This window comes from Rosa chinensis, chromosome 2 (assembly GCF_002994745.2).
Source record: "Rosa chinensis cultivar Old Blush chromosome 2, RchiOBHm-V2, whole genome shotgun sequence".
Lineage (NCBI taxonomy): Eukaryota > Viridiplantae > Streptophyta > Magnoliopsida > Rosales > Rosaceae > Rosa > Rosa chinensis.
Window position 1 is genome coordinate 75182795 of NC_037089.1, and position 17486 is coordinate 75200280.

Sequence of the window (17486 nt, forward strand, 5' to 3'; positions counted from 1 at the left end):
CAATTAAAACATTCTTTGGGTTTCGTTGTATTAACTTTAGTGATAACCATGTGATTTACCGAAACTCTCACATTGAGCCATTGAGCCATTGAGGAATTGATGCTGAGTCTTCTAGTGTAATATACCTATCGTTTTTTTTTTTTTCAACTGCAGCAATGCAATAGGTAGTCTCTCTTGTATAAGGAAAAAAAAAAGTTATCTCTTACTAGATATTTATCTCAATTTATTTCAGCAAAAAAAAATGATATGTATTTAGTGAAAAGATATTGTGTATTGTGAATGAGGATAATTTAGGAAGTTTAGTGTTGTGTTTCTAGTAAAATATTAAAATAAAAAAGTTAATAAGTTGTGTATTAAGTAGGAGATGTGTACCTATCATTTAGTAATGTGTGAATAAAATTTCTCGATTATTAATTACATATTGATGTTTCCCAGCCATGTAATAATTTGACAGATATGCAAGAGATGTGAAAAACATATGATATCACAAATATGCAACAATCATTATGATCATTTGAATAATTTGGTTGAACAAAACTTTTCACTTGGTCACCCACCATTGAATTTAAAATGTTGAAAGTGAAATAATTAATTTTTTTGCATTTAATTTAAATCCTTGATATTACATACTAAAGTTACTGAACACAAATTAACTCAGTGGTTAGAGCACCCACTACCTATGTACGAAGTCATGAGTTCGAGTCACCATGGGAGCAGGAGTGAAACCCTTTGATCATCTTTAAAAAATAAAAAAATAAAAATAAAAATCCTTAATTTAGTAACCACAATAACCAAAACAACTAAATTGATTAAAGGATTAATTTCAGTTTACCCCCCTGAAGTTAGGGGTCGTCATCATGTTAGTCCCTCGAGTTTCAATTTAATCAGTAACACCCTTGTACTCTCCAAATTCATCAGCCGTGTCCAATTTCTACTATTTCATCCAATTTGGACCGTTAAGTTTGACTTTTGAGGGCTAAAATGGTCATTTCAAGACAAAAAAAAAAACAAAAAAACAAAAAACAAAAAAGAATTTTTTTCTTCTTTTTTTCGTTTTTATTTTTTTGCATTTTTTATCTGTTTTTTTCTTTCATTTTTTTTCTTTTTCTTCGCTTATTATTATTATTATTATTATTTTAATAATTTTGTCTTCAACCTATACACCACAAGTTATAATAGGTTTATAAAAACAAAAAAAAAACTCTAGGTGGTCAAAAAGCAGCTCGTTGGTCTACGATATTTGTGATATATCTCCGATAAAGCAACGAATTTTAGGATATATCCTCAATAAAGTGAAGAAATATCTATAAAATATGATTAAAAAAATAAATACATATATTTCTTCACTTTATTGGGGATATATCCTAAAATTCTTCGGTTTATCGGAGATGTTCCACAAATATCGTAGACCAACGAGCGAAGAATTTTAGGATATATCCCCAATAAAGTGAAGAAATATCTGTATTTATTTTTTTAATTATATTTTACAAATATTTCTTCACTTTATTGGGGATATATCCTATTATTCTTCACTTTATAAACCTATTATATTTTATAGATATATTTTACAAATATATCCTAAAATTTTTCGCTGGCTGGTTACAAATAAACCCTATAATAGGTTTATAAAAAAAAAAAAATACTCTAGGTGGTTAAAAAGTCGCTCGCTGGTCTACGATATTTGTGATATATCTCCGATAAAGCGAAAAATTTTAGGTTATATTTGTAAAATAAATCTATAAAATATAATAGGTTTAAAATATATCCTATAATAGGTTTAAAATATAGGTTTAAAATATAATAGGTTTAAATATAATAGGTTTAAACCCTATAATAGGTTTAAAATATAAAAAATTTCGCTTTATCGGAGATATATCACAATAAAGTAAAGAATTTTAGGATATATCCCCAATAAAGTGAAGAAATATATGTATTTATTTTTTTAATCATATTTTATAGATATTTCTTCACTTTATTGGGGATATATCCTAAAATTCTTCACTTTATAAACCTATTATATTTTACCGATATATCCTAAAATTCTTTACTTTATCGGAGATATATCACAAATATCGTAGACCAACAAGCGGCTTTTTGACCACCTAGAGTTTTTTGTTTTGTTTTTATAAACCTATTATAACTTGTGATGTATAAGTTGAAGACAAAATTAAAAAATAATAATAATAATAATAAGCTAAGAAAAAGAAAAAAAAACAAGAAAAAAAAAATGAAAAAAAAAAACAGAAAAAAAATGCAAAAAAAAAAACAAAAAAAAATTCTTTTTTTTTTTTAATTTTTTGTCTTGAAATGACCATTTTAGCCCTCAAAAGTCAGACTTAACGGTCCAAATTGGATGGAATAGTAGAAATTGGACACGGCTGATGAATTTGGAGAGTACAAGGGTGTTACTGATTAAATTGAAACTCGAGGGACTAACATGATGACGACCCCTAACTTCAGGGGGGTAAACTGAAATTAATCATTGATTAAACTAGGTATTAATGATAAGTGATAACTTTCATGTAATTAAGGGTGGAAAGAACTCAAAGTCATCCACTTGAAAATAAGAAAAAGAATACAATAGTGAAAACGATGCATTTGTAGCTGTAACGCCGTATGTTCTCATTGCATGTCAATAGTTCTAATCGCCTAGCTCTTTGGTGGTGCTGTTTAATACTGTATGATCCAATACCAACCCAAACAATCTATTACCGACTTCAATAAGTCGGAGGAACCGTGGCGGGTCCTAGAATTTGAAAAATGACTCAAATTCAGTTGATACTCGGTTTGGTCAAAAATTGGTAAGGTGCGGCTACTGTCACCCGATAATTTTCTTGGTCACCCTACTTACTCATTACACCCTATATTTTAATTTCAATTATTAAATTTACTTATTTAGCTCATTTCTCTTTCTAAGAATATCCTTATATGACATATCCAATTAGAAAATAAATATTTTAAACGAAAATCTCTAATTTAATTTACACTCATAAAAAAATTAAAATTTATTAAAGTTTCCTAATAAAATCATAATTTGATTTACTCCCATTTTTTTAAATTTTTTTTCTTGATTTCAATGTTTTTTTTTTTTTTTTGATCAGGAATTTCAATGTTCTTTATTTCAATCTATGTAAAACGATTAGTAAATTTACAACTATGATAAATGAAAAAGAGATTTATTTATTTTTTCTTCGTGTTTTAAATTTTTACTTTCGGTCTTTACAGAGAATATTGCAAAGATTTTGATAAAGTTAAAAGTAATGGTTTTGTGAATTGAATAACGAATTAACAATGAGGAGGCAACAAAAAAATAGTAATAAATTTAAATTTGGGTTGAGAAGATAAAGATTAATGTTATCTAATGAAAAATTAAGTAGTCTTTGTATTTAATTAATTACTTTTTCATCATTTCCCTTTATTTTTTCTTACATATTTGAATTTTAGAAAATTAGTATACTTATTAGTCATTTTGCACTTGAGTAATATAGTCTTTCAATAATTTAAATGTTTGTAGAATGAACTAAAAAAATGATAGGGTGGCAATAGCCGCACCCAAATTGGTTTCAACCGAGAAAAGTCCTAGAAAATTAAGTTTCATTCGACATGCTCAAGATTTCGTTTCAAGAGGGCTATATTATTATTTCTTTTTGTGAATTCAAGAGGGAATACATTGTTGGCATTGAATTTAGCTCTGATGGAATACTCTATATTAAGAGGTGAAGAAATACTTGTGAAATGAAAACCAGTTTTCATCCCAGCCCAGTAATTGGCTTAGATCGAAGCAATAGGCCCAGTACTATTTAAAACGTCTCGCGACTATCAACTCATGGACCGCCTCTGCCCTCCGCCGGTCAATCCCAACCGGGTTCCGGTGACCCGGGTAAGTTGGGCCCTTCCTTTACCCAAAAAGGCCACGTTTGAAAAGGCAGTCGAGACACGAAGAGGGAGGAGGCAAAGACAAGTGAGTCACTCCACTTCCCCTCCACAAAATCAATATGAGAAACAAACTATGAATTATCCAATCCCCTCTTATCACAAAACCCAGCCTCACCTTCTTAATACACACCCAGAAAAACCATGGTTATTAATCTCTCATCTTCTCCACCCTCATCTTCTTTGTCTTTCATCAAGTTAACCAATTCAAGGTCCCCCATCTCTGAGTTTCCATCAAAACCCAAAACCCACCTCCCAAAGCCCCTATCTTGCTGCTCATTTTCTTCATCAGACCTTAACTTTCATTGCAAGGATCCATTTTTATCTGTAAAGGGTAGGAGCCCAAATGGGAGAAGGTTAAAGTTCAGGTCTTGTGCACTTCCTGGTTTTGATTATGGCAACTTTGAGAGTGTTCAGTCAGTTTTGGAGGCAGCTGGAGTGTTAACAGCCATCATTGTTGTTCATGAAAGTGGTCATTTCCTTGCTGCTTATCTTCAGGGTATCCATGTAAGTAAATTTGCAGTTGGGTTTGGTCCAATTTTAGCTAAATTCAATGCCAACAATGTAGAGTATTCCATCAGAGCTTTCCCTCTAGGAGGGTTTGTGGGGTTTCCTGATAATGATCCAAATAGTGATATCCCAGTTGATGATGTAAATTTGCTCAAGAATAGGCCAATATTGGATAGAGTAATAGTGGTTTCAGCTGGTGTGATTGCCAACGTAATTTTTGCGTATGCTATAATCTTTACTCAAGTCTTGTCAGTTGGTTTGCCTGTACAAGAGGGCTATCCTGGGGTTCTTGTGCCTGAGGTTCGACCCTTTTCGGCTGCTTCCCGAGACGGGTTGCTTGCAGGTGATGTAATCCTTGAGGTTAATGGAATTCAATTGCCGAAAGGAGGGTCTAATGCTGTTACAGGGGTTGTTGATGTGATTAAGAAAAATCCAAAAAGAAATGTGGTTCTTAAGGTTGAGAGGGGAAAGCAGGATTTCGAGATTGGAGTCACCCCCGATGAGAATTATGATGGAACAGGCAAAATTGGAGTGCAGTTATCACCAAATGTTAAGCTTTCGAAAGCTAAACCCAAAAATATATCGGAGGCTTTCAATTATACAGGGAGAGAGTTCTGGGGCTTGTCGTTTAATGTATTGGATAGCTTAAAACAGACTGTTCTAAACTTCTCGCAGACAGCTAGTAAAGTTTCGGGTCCAGTTGCCATCATTGCTGTTGGTGCAGAAGTTGCAAGGTCGAATCTTGATGGACTGTATCAATTTGCTGCTTTGCTTAATCTTAACCTTGCAGTGATCAACCTTCTTCCCTTACCTGCTCTAGATGGAGGTACCTTGGCTTTCATACTTATAGAGGCTGCTAGGGGTGGTAGAAAACTCCCTCTAGAAGTGGAACAGACGATTATGTCGTCAGGGATAACGGTAGTTGTTTTCCTAGGATTATTCCTTATTGTCCGGGACACACTTAATCTTGATTTTATCAGAGACATGTTGTGATTGCTGACAAAATGTCACAGTCCAAATGCAACTTGGGTTTGGGGAAGTCCCTGTGAAGCTTATCATTTGATGTCGAAGAGAGGGAACAAACCAAGAACTTAAGTGGATGCTTGACATGATATTGTTGCTTTCATCCAATACAATAGGTTGGAGGTACTTTTGGCATCCTCTTTTTTTCAATTTGTTTCACAACATGTGGTTCTTTACCTTCCTGTAAATCATACTTTCAATTAATGATGTTGGCAACATTTACATAAACGATGTACTTTAATCTCTCAATTTGCTTTATAAATGTCCATGAATACAAGGTTTATACTCAAATTCTTTTGTGGTCAATCCGTAAATATCTGGTAATTGACCTTGGAGCATATATGGGAAATCTTTGCATTTCATTGTTTTACTCATATATTAAGAATTATATGTTTTCCTTCACTATGATATTGAATGTGGGCAATAGTGTCTTGTTTTGCTTCTCTTTGAACTCTTGGTGCGTCACTCAAGAAGGAACACACTTTTCTACTATTTTGCTGGACAAACTTGGCATCAATTCATTGTTTTGTCTGTTGAATTCCTGCATATTTGCAGATTTGCAAGTATTACAGAAGAGTTATAAGTAATGTTTTAGTTATCAGTTGTTATGATTATTACTACATATGACAAGTTTACAAATATGCTGTATCTACAGCATGATACTAACCGAGGCAATTGAGTCCAAGATTATAAATGGTTCCCCATTCCTTGGCTAGGTAATACGGTCTGTACTCTGAGAAGGAATTAGAATTACAGATGATGCATTCTAAGACCTCCCTTTGTGGCCTTCAAGGCCAATCTTTTGAGTGATTTGACCGATTAGAGACCTATATTCTGATTTTTAGCTTCCTTTAATGTTACTAGGAAGGACAGGGATAGCAATTTTTAAGGTTGGCTGCACTTCTACTGTATTGATTAGATTTCAAACTCATAACAGTGACTTGAGTTCAGTATGCAATGATTCATGGCTTCAATATGGGATCTGTTGATCGGCGGAGACACCAGTAATGTAAATCTTTCCTGTAATCAACACAATAATTAGAGAGAAATGTGAGCATTTTCCTTGCATAGGAATTCATATCCAGACCAAAAGATATAACTTTAAGACTGATCTTAGGGTCTGTTAGGTAACTGAGATTGGTTTGAAAGTAAATTTCCTCATTAAATCACAGAAGGTTCCAATTAGAAAATCCTACGATAACTGGTGCAGATTCGCCTTGGCGCAAAATCTGTACACTTTGATGTGCGCAGTAATCCATAATGAATCTTGTATGAGAGATTTAAGATGTACGAGTTTATCTTTGCTTTACCCTTTGCTGTTTATATGTGGTGGTATTCGATCAGAAGATCATCTTTGTGCTCGACATGCTTAGAGGATTTCATTTCTTGGCTCGTGTTTATATCCAGAGGACTCCACTTGCTACGAATCTTGTGATGAAACTTACCTTTGCCCCTTAACAAATGCTATCCTAAAGGTGCAACCTTGTTATAAAAGCTGCTTTTATGTTCAGAACAGTGTTATTTCTTTGACCGGAGGATCACATCCGAGTCCTGTTCCTCTGGTAAGCTATTATGTTCAGAACAGTGTTATTTCTTTGACCGGAGGATCATATCCAGCCCCGTTCCCCTGGTCAGCTGCTGACAAGAGGAATGGGACTCGGATCACATCTGCGTAAAAAGTTGGAGATAAAATAAATCGGCTCCATTTTTGGACTTTTGTATGCTCGTTATTAGAGCATCTCCAACCATTTAGTCAAAAGCCAAAGCCATATGTAAAATATGACTCCTCTAATGTCATCACTATTTATTCAATTTTTGCATCTCCAACCATCTTTAGTAAAAAACCAAAGTTATTTAATAAATTAATCATTTTCGAGAATTAATTAACTACAATTGCAGCACATGCAGCAGGCCCCACCATTTTTTCAGCCAAAGAAATTTGGCTTTCGTTCTACAAACTTGAGTCAAAATGACTCCAGTTATGGCTCAAGAGTCAAAATAGCTAAAGCAAGAGCATGGTTGGAGATCCCTCTACCAAAAAGCCAAAGTCAAAATGACTTATAGCTAAATGGTTGGAGATGCTCTTATATTGGGTCATTTTGCTAACATTAAAAACTCATCCAATTGTATAACAAGGTCATTGTTATTATGTGTCATAAAAAAAAAGGTCATTGTTATTATGCAGATGTTTGCTGTTAAAATCTAGTTATTATATTGGGCCACGACCATACAACTTAAAAACAAATTGTTTCTCTCTTTTTAAGTGTTTTTTTTTTTTTAATAAACATCACATATATTTTCATTAATAAAACTAAGGCTAGAATGACAATTACATATCATTCCACTACCATATACAGATAGACAAGAAGTTGTGGTAAAACCACGGTGATATATATGACAGGTCCATTCATTAGACGTGTTACGCTCACTTAATAAAAACAAGCCTATACACTACGTCAACACTACAACACAGTTAATAGGCAAATAACCAAAAAACTCATTAAAGCTCGGCAAAATAGTCAAATTACCCCCTAACTTTTCTCATGACTGCCGATTTACTCCATGATTCAATTTTGATTATTTACACCTCACTTTTCTAAATGTTGTCAATTTACACCCTATAGTTAAATTTTAGACTTTCCATCCAAATTCTCCGTTAATTTGGTTAGCATGTGAGGGATCTTTTCGTCTATGCAATTATCACCAAAAACACAAAAAACAAAAAAAGAATACAAAATTACTTTGTTAAAAAAATAAAAATAAAATACTGCTATTCGTCTTCGACAACTATTTTTTTTTTCCCTTCAACCTCTCATCTTCTTTATCTATCTCGCAATTTTCTTCTTCTCAACATGACCTTTTCCTCTATGTTCCTTTTATCGAGATCAATATAACACAATCCCAACTTGAATCAATCAAAATGACCTTCACATGTAGACATGTTTACTGTGATTTTAATTTTCATATTCCGTACATATAAATATTTTAGTTTGTTCAAATGTTCAATGACTGCTCAATCTTATACACAATACAAACCCCTCCAACTGGAAACACTACTACAAAAAGTTAATCACACAACGGAACATAAATCATCTGTTGTGTATTTAAGTAAGCTCTATTGTACAACGGTACTACTTATATTATGTTGTGTGAATGCCAACAAAATGATAACTCTTTTATCAAAACTATATTGCACAATGGAATTAAGTAATGTCTGTCGTCTGAGTCTTAATAAATTTAGCGGCAGATTTCCCTCCACTTTGGAGTCTTGGTTGGCTCTTGAAACACTAAAATTTAGGCTACTAGGACAACGGGTTTTACTATTTTCGTTGTGTGATTGAAAAACTAAGTATTAAAGTTTCAGGAACCTTGTTTGAATGTCTTCCCCTAGATAGGCCTAGTGCAAGCTATTGTAGTTATACAACATATTTAAGATTTTGCTGTTGTTGAACATGGAACTGGGCGGCAACATTTTGAGCCAAAATGCTGAAGGCGACATGTATAGTCCACTTTTCTTTGTTTTAGTGTTGTCACTGTTGTGTTTTATTTGCTAAGGCTTGCAGGTGAGAGTCATAAGAGAATCATGTATTTGACATTATCTATTAGGGGCAAACTGTCTAGTTTCAAAAATGCCAATTTTGAAAAGATTGATTAGGTGCAAGGTAGTTTATAATATTGAACAAAAGATCACCACTTTTTTCTTGTTTGTATATACGGAGTTGTAATCATCTTGTTTGAGAAACATAATGATAATCCCTACTTGTTATAACAATGATATTGAACGAAAGCAGGCATCTAAACTAGAGGCATCCAAATTAATGTTGCACTTTTTGGCTGGTCATTTGTTTTAATCTCGTGTTTGTGTTCTGTTGAGTTCATCATTCAGCTCTAATAAATGATTGTATGCCATGGCCTTAGCTTCTTTTTTTGCAAGTGCAGGTGCCAAATATGTAGATGAAACTAATGACCTGTTTATCTTAGTAGCTCCTCAGAATGTTGTCGGGAATTGTATTATTGAGGTATATATCTTGAGTTTATATTCCACCATTACTTTTGGAGAACATTTTGCTTGGCATGATTTACTTTTACCTTTTTTCAGTTAAAAGTCCTTTAATTAAATTGACAGGATTTGCAAGCTATGACTGATGCTGCTGGGGACTGACCAGTAATTCTTATCAATCCTAGGCATAAAGTTTAGTTTCTATTTTACATATTGATGGCTTATCTTGAAAGTATTTGGGTAGTATTATTTCAAATGGCTAATTAATTTTCAATTTTGTTATTTTAGCATCCTTGAAGTCCAAGGTGCAGAGGAATAAAATGAAAACTGCTGGTCAAGATAGTGATATACAGATGCCTTATCCATACAACTTATGGGAACAAGACAATATCTACTTCGGTATGTATTTCTATCTCTTCATGTGTATAGGATTCTGTTGTGCTACTTTTGTCATGAAATATGGACCAGACATGCTTTTAAAATAGGGTTACGGATCCCCTTTTTTTTTAGTTGTGCGCCTTCCCTTCTGCTATTGGTTGTGTGATGTATACGAAAGACAGCTAAATATCAGGCTCATATTCGCTTGAAGTTTAGTAGTTTAGTCTATTAGTTGGGTAGTAAAATTTTTCTAGTTTCTAATGTTGGGTAAAACTCTGAGTTTAATTGATGCCTTTGTGTTGTAGTCCTACTGGATTGGTATGAGATAGTTAAACCTGAGTTACTAGCGAAAGTCACCATGCTCACATATTTTTACTTAAAGCAATATATTTACTAGCCAATTATATTTAATTTTAAGCAATTGGATACATAGTGATGCATTCAGTTTAAGGAGCAGCAACAGCTCTTATAGGAAAGTTAGCTTGACCTTTCATAAAGCTGTGAACTAAACCCCCCCCCCCCCCCCCCCCCTCTTCTTTGCCCTTCCCTTCCTTTGTGGCCCTTAAAATTCTGTATTTGGTTTCTATTTATCAGTGTATTTCACCTGTTTTTTTTTTAATTTAATTTTTTTTTGTTCCTTGGACTCTAGAGTTTAAATCTCAAATTATTGAAATAACTATTTGAATCGTGGCTTGTTGCTGGGATATCAAACTAGACACATTTATAAGTGATATTGTCTTCAACATGTAAATTAAATCGACGTTTGGTAAATAATCTATGTTAAGTTCTGGATAAAGATATGTTATTGATCTCCCCTCATTAGGTATTAATAGTTTTACAGTTTATGGTTGAAGGAGTCACTAATGGTCTGTTTCAAATATGAAAGGCTCATTAGTATATGCATGTGATTGTCATTTCCTTATTGACAGAATGAATGAAACTTGTTGGAGTCTATTGGCCTATGTCATAGGAACTCTTATAAATACTCTTTATGTAAAATTACTCCTTGGAGCTTATAGCTAGTGGACTTTTGGCATTTTGTTAATGAGCTGTAGTTAAAGTAAGCTCACATTTTTACATGCGCCATTAATCTTTAAATGTTCAGCAGCAAATTATGTTTGGTTGCATTAATACAATCCTCAAAACTTGGTAATTTTTCAAAACATTTACAACTTTACTGTCTTAACTCCATCTATTACTATACAAACATTATAGGTACCTTTGACCTGTTTTACTTCTCTCTAGAGTCTCAATTTTATAAGATAATTACAGTTATTTCTGATTTCAAGTTTCAGAGGTTTTCTCCAAGGAATTGAAAGATGCCATATCTGCATTGGCCTCGCTTCAAGGCCATCTATTAATAGCTTATGATACAATGAACGATTTGATGAGTGCAGGATTACACAGATTATGGAAGGATAGGTTAGCCTCTTGAAGATTTACTCTTGTGCTTGTATATCAATAGATAATCTGCGTGATGGCACTTTCCCTTTACATTGCTTTACGTCAATATTTCCCACTTTTCAGATTGGTTAGGGTATAGATGACAAAGTTACTGATTGCAGTTCTAAATTTTTGGTTAATCTGATAGTTATCTAGTCTGCCTCTTCTACCAAACCCTCAAGATCTCTTTACATGTTTTATTAATATGTCATGTTCTGATTTTATTTTATTTTTTTAATTTTTATGCAGAAATATGATGCTGACCCAGCAGCAAATGCAGCTGCTGCAATTGCCCTTGGCATCCAAGTTGGGTGTGGATTTAGGCCTAAGATTCCATGAAGGAGATGAATCTAGAGCTAATGCCCCATTTGGGAGAAGCAAGCATGTTGAACTTGTCCATCAGAATCCCCACGCATATGTTGCACAAGATGGAAATTGGATTGCTCGTATTGCAACATTACTTGTGGGTGATGATCGAACACAATCTTGTATAGCCTATGAAATTGGAAGCCTTAGTTCAATGAAAGTTGTATATGATGAATCGATTGGAGTTTGTTTGATGTATCAAAGTTACTTTTAACATTAATATAAAATTATTGTTCATTGGTAATAATCTCTAGCATTGATTTTGGGAAAATTCTACAGTACTGGGGGTATCCCATACTGGGGGTTTTGTGAATATTTGTGACCATTGGATCAGTAATATATCTAATGGTCATGGATATTCAACAAATAATTAACCTATTCAGCAGGTAACCTGTTAAAAAAAAAAAAAAAAAAAACACGAACGTACGGTTTAGGCTCTCTCAATCTCAGTCTCACCCTCATAGCCTCACTTCGCCGTCGGTCTCAGTTCATCACCGTGCCTCCGGCGTCGGGCCTCGGTTCGCTCTCTCAATCTCAGTCTCACCCTCATAGCCTCACTTCGTCGTCTGTCTCAGTTCATCACCGTGCCTCCGGCGTCGGGCCTCGGTTCGCTCTCTCAATCTCAGTCTCACCCTCATAGCCTCACTTCGCCGTCGATCTCAGTTCATCACCGTGCCTCCGGCGTCGGGCCTCGGTTCGCTCTCTCAATCTCAGTCTCACCCTCATAGCCTCACTTCGCCGTCGATCTCAGTTCATCACCGTGCCTCCGGCGTCGGGCCTCGGTGAGCGGCGCTCCTCCACTCCACTGCTCCTCCAGTCTTCCAGCCCACGGGTTCTCCACGTAAGTTCTTGTTTTTTACTTCTTCCAATGTTCTTGTTCTGATAAATTGAGAATCTGGGATTATGGGAATTATTGAACTGAGGTTGAATTGGAAAATTGAAATTTGAAATTTTGAATTGGTATTGTTCAATTTATTTCTGTCTTAGAGCATCTCCAACAGTAGAATTTATTTTTTAGTTAAATTTAGCTAAACTTGTTAAATATAGCTATTGATTTAACAATGTTGCTCCATCAATGATAGCTATTTGTAAGTGATCTATTATGTTTCATCGAATCATAAACTGACATGTGGACAAAAGAGGAGAGAGAAATATAACTTTTGCTTTAGCTATGTAGGATTCTCTAGCTAAATATAGCTAGCCAATTTAGCTAAAGTTAAATATAGCTAAGCTATAGCTAGTCTGTTGGAATTGAATTTTGCTTCAAAAATAGTTAAATATAGCTAAAAATTAAATTTAGCTACTCTGTTGGAGATGCTTTTACTGATATCAACTGGGAATTTGGTAAAGGCGTAATGTTGCAAAGTTGGAAATTTGGTGAAGCTGGAATTCTGGATATATGGGGGGCGGGGGAGCACATAGCATATAGATAAAGCAGTAGATTAGCCTATATGGTGGAGTTTTGCAGTTTGAGAAATAGCGCGTTTCACCCACAAAGTTACTTCTCCATAAGCCTATCAGATCTTGATTCTTATCGTAGTCTATGACCAAAAGGAGGAATCAAATTTATGACCATTGGATGGACTAGCTAAGCCGCTTAGGGATTGATTGTGCTTTACACAGTGGTTGGTTATTCTGATTTGGGTTTAGTGTGATGACTCTTTCCTTTAGAGAAGTTATTCTAGTTGAGAAAGTAATAGTTCTTTCCTTGATGAGGCATCAGATTGACCAATGCCCTCTTCTGTTCACATTAGTTCTTGCATTAATGAAAATGCCGAGTTACATTGCCTCTGAACAGGTTAAATATCTGAGCTTGATTGTCTTCATACTTGTTATACCTGCTAAGTACTAAGCTAGAGTTTCTTGCACTTAAAACAACAACTTATGTGGACTCTAGAGAGACGTCAGATCATCACATGAACTAGCTTAATTTATGAGCAATATAATTCATAGCTGTGTTACACAATGTACAAGCACAATATAGATTTATATGGATGCAGATCTTCTCTCATATTTTATCTCTCTGAAAAACATCATCCACATTGAGAGATAGAGAGAGAGGGTGTTTGTTGAAAACTTGAGGTATATATAGGGGTGTCGGTGGTATATGAGAGAGACTGCAACTCTTTTTCTAAAATGTAGAGTGGCACTGTGTGGGAGAGGCTGAATAGATAAATGAGATGATAATCAAAGAAAAGATTTGGGATATTTTGTCATGTAATTACTAATTAGGAGTAAGTTCATTGTTTTAGTAATCAAGAGAACCCACCATGCATGTGACTGTAATAAGAAAATCAAATAAAGAGGGAGTGTGGGTTTGAGCAGGTTGGAAGAACTTCATAAATTATTATCTAAAGTCCAATTTGTTGAGGATTTTAAACGTCTCTGTCAATATTCATTTTCATGTTATATGTTTCAGATGTCAAGTCAGGATGCATTAGATGAACCTCAACCTGAGATTTCAGACACTAATTTGCAAGAGTCTGAAAGTGGCATCAATCAGTTGGAATATAATGGTGTTAGATACGATAAGTTGGCTCCAGAAGACATTATAGGCGTGAAGTTTGTAACTGTTGAGGCAGCAGAGACTTTTTACTATGCTTATGCGAAAGCAATGGGTTTTGATGTTAGAAAGGATGACAAGAGAACAAGTGCAAGGACTGGGACAGTCACTATCCGCAAATGGGTTTGTTCTGCAGAGGGGGTAAGACTAGAGAAATATATGGACAACAATAATAATGTCCGTATGCCAAAGAAATTGACAAGGTGTCACTGCCCATGTTTGTTCAAGGTAAGGTACTTCAAGGAGAAAAACTCGTATGTCGTAGTTGATTTCAAAACAGATCATTCACATGATCTTGCACAGCCACAGGAGTCTCATTTTCTTAGGTCACATCGGTCTGTCCCAGATTCTCATTTAGCTTTAGCCACATCTATGCGGAAAGTATCCATTAAGACTTGTCATGCATATCAATACATGGCTGACATATCTGGAGGATTTGCGAATGTTGGTTTCAAAATGAAAGACTTGTACAATAAATTGGACTCGAGTCAACGTGAAATTGTACTTGAAGGGGATGCAAAAGTTACACTTGCCTATCTTGAAGGAAAAGCAGCTGAAGATAAGAAATTATTTTGCAAGTACAGTACAGATGAGAGTAACAGGTTGGCCAACTTATTTTGGAGAGACTCAACTTCATTGCTAGATTATTGTTGCTTTGGTTATGTTTTGGTATTTGATAGCACCTACAAGACTAATCACTATGGGAATCCTATTTACATAACATCTGTACAAACAGATTTACTATTAGAATCTCAACACATGATATACATGTATCTTAAAAAAAGCCTATTTACATAACCAAAAAAAGGCAATGATGACACCTAAGTTTTTCAATTTAAATACAGGAGAATATGAAACTTGATCAGGAAATTATAAATGACGAGTTGATAAGGCTAACCTCTTTCTCTGCCTCAAAAAACTCTCCCTCCCCCTTCTTCTTCTTCTTTTCCACGGCCTTTCCGAAATACTTGTCATCAAATTTTTCCACATTAACCCCAGAAATATTGACCTTGGTGGAAGGCCAATCACATAGGACTGATTCACACGTCTCAAAGGAACACCATTAATCTTGAATGGCTCTGCAATAGCACTCAAGTTAGATATACACTTGAATAAGTTCATTGCAAGGAGCAGAAGGGACACAAGTCAAACAATCAGAAAATCATTGGCTAAACCAATTCCAAAACTCTGTCTGTTAAAGATCTAAACTCACAGAAACACAAGGTTCACTCAACAATGGCTGAATAATCCCACCATTAAATGAAAAACAAGCTGGCTTAAATAGCCATTACAAAACAGGAATTCAAAGTTGCATGAACACGTCTCAACATCCCTGAACAAAACAAAAAAACAATCCTTTCAATACATTTTCAATCTTTACACAACTAAACAACAACTAGCTTAGAGTGAGTATTACCCAATAAATAACTAGTACTCAACTAACCAACCACCCTACAAACAATTGCAATGTGCATAGGAGGTCATAATCTTCACATTGACACACAGAAAACGAAAGAACAAAACAAATAATACTTTTCTAAGTGAAACCGAAGCTCACCAGTAACAAGAAGCAACCCAGATGAAAGCTGCTTAAGGAAAACAACTCTCTTCCCCTTAAACCTTCCAGCCAGTATAATCACCACAGTCCCAGGTGTAATTACTAATAGAAACAGTAAGAAAAATGTGAAAAATTTTACCTGGTTTGGGATCACCTTGAAGATTAAGAGTGGCTGAATACCGATCCTCTCTCCCCCCCCCCTCCCCCCTTTCTTACAATATACGGAGAAGCAACCTTCTCAATCTTCCACCACCTCTCCTACGGCGGCGTTCCCGGAGCAGCTCCAAATCCCGTCGATACAATCGGAATGCAAAGCTTCGCCGACCGCTTCCTCTTCAATTACGTCACCGGAGACGACGATCCTAGAACAGCACCAGCTAGCGTGCTCAGAGTCTTGGGAATCCAGAGCCGGAAGGGAAACTACCCAAATCAAAACCCAAAACAAGAAAATCAGAATTGTCAACCCTAAAACCCAAATCAAAACTCTAATTCTAAATCAAAATCAAATCTTCATGAAAATCGGTGAAGTTTGAATCACTGAGATGAGCCCATGTCACAAAAATGGTTCTTATGAAAACCCATATGCAAACTGATATGAACTTGAAAGAGGCAGACTATGAAACCCAGAAAAATGCAACCCAGAAACCCAAATTTCAATCAGACATTGAACTAGATAGGCCTAAGTTTCGAACCTTACCCAATCTTTGGTGAAGCGACAGAGAGAGTGTGTGGATGAGACTATGAGAGAGAGGGAGAGACTCTGAGAGAGCGAGAGAGGCCGAGAGGAGCTGAAAATGAGATGAGAGAAAATGATGAAAAATATTGTAAAAAAGTCCTCTTTGTGGTAATTACAAAGTCTAGGACCAAATTTACTGGTTTATGAACCACTTTACAAAATTGAAGATGAATATGTTGTTTAGACTGAATAGAGCATGTGTTCTAACTCCCATAATAGAGATCTTGATTGTGTAATTGGGTGGTACCTTGTATAATGTTCGTCATTGAGAAAATAATTATCTCTCTGACCTGCTTATTACGATATACAAGGACAAATGATGAAAAATGTTGTAAAAAATGTCATATTTGTGGTAATTACAAGGTCTACGACCACATTTACAGGTTCATGAACCATTTTACAAAATTGAATACGAATATGTTGTCCGGGTGGTAAATCTTCATATTTCACACTAAATAGAGCATGTGTCCTCATTCATGTAATATAGTTCTTGATTGTGTAATTGGGTAGTAACTTGTGTAATGTTCCCCATAAAGAAAATAATTACATCACTGACAACGATTATTATGAATATAAGGACAGATGATGAAAAATATCGTAAACATTGTTCTGTTTGTGGTAATTACAAGGTCTACGACCACATTTACAGGTTTATGAACCATTTTACAAAATTGAATACAAATGTGTTATCCGGGTGGTAAATCTTCATATTTCATACTAAATAGAGCATGTGTCCTCATCCACGTAATAGAGTTCTCGATTGTGTAATTGGGTGATAACTTGTGTAATGTTCCTCATTGAAAAAATAATTACATCAATAACAACGATTATTACTAATATAAGAACAAATGATGAAAAATGTTGTAAAAAATGTTCTGTTTCTAGTAATTACAAGTTCTAAGACAATATCTACCAGTTTATGAACCATTTTACAAAATTGACAACAAATGTGTTGTACGAGTGGTAAATCTTCATA

The 17486-nt window shown here is 34.8% G+C and overlaps 1 protein-coding gene across 1 annotated transcript; it reads left to right on the plus strand.

The window, feature by feature from the left end:
• Positions 1-3946: 3946 nt before the first annotated feature.
• On the plus strand, positions 3947-5757 carry LOC112188711 (probable membrane metalloprotease ARASP2, chloroplastic). The gene has a single exon (XM_024327887.2). The coding sequence runs from the start codon at positions 4078-4080 to the stop codon at positions 5434-5436; it is 1359 nt and encodes a 452-aa protein (XP_024183655.1). The 5' UTR covers positions 3947-4077; the 3' UTR covers positions 5437-5757.
• The last annotated feature ends 11729 nt before the right edge of the window (positions 5758-17486 follow it).

Coding starts and splice junctions, on each gene's coding strand:
- LOC112188711 (XM_024327887.2), top strand. CDS start 4,078: ATGGTTATTAATCTCTCATCTTCTCCACCCTCATCTTCTTTGTCTTTC.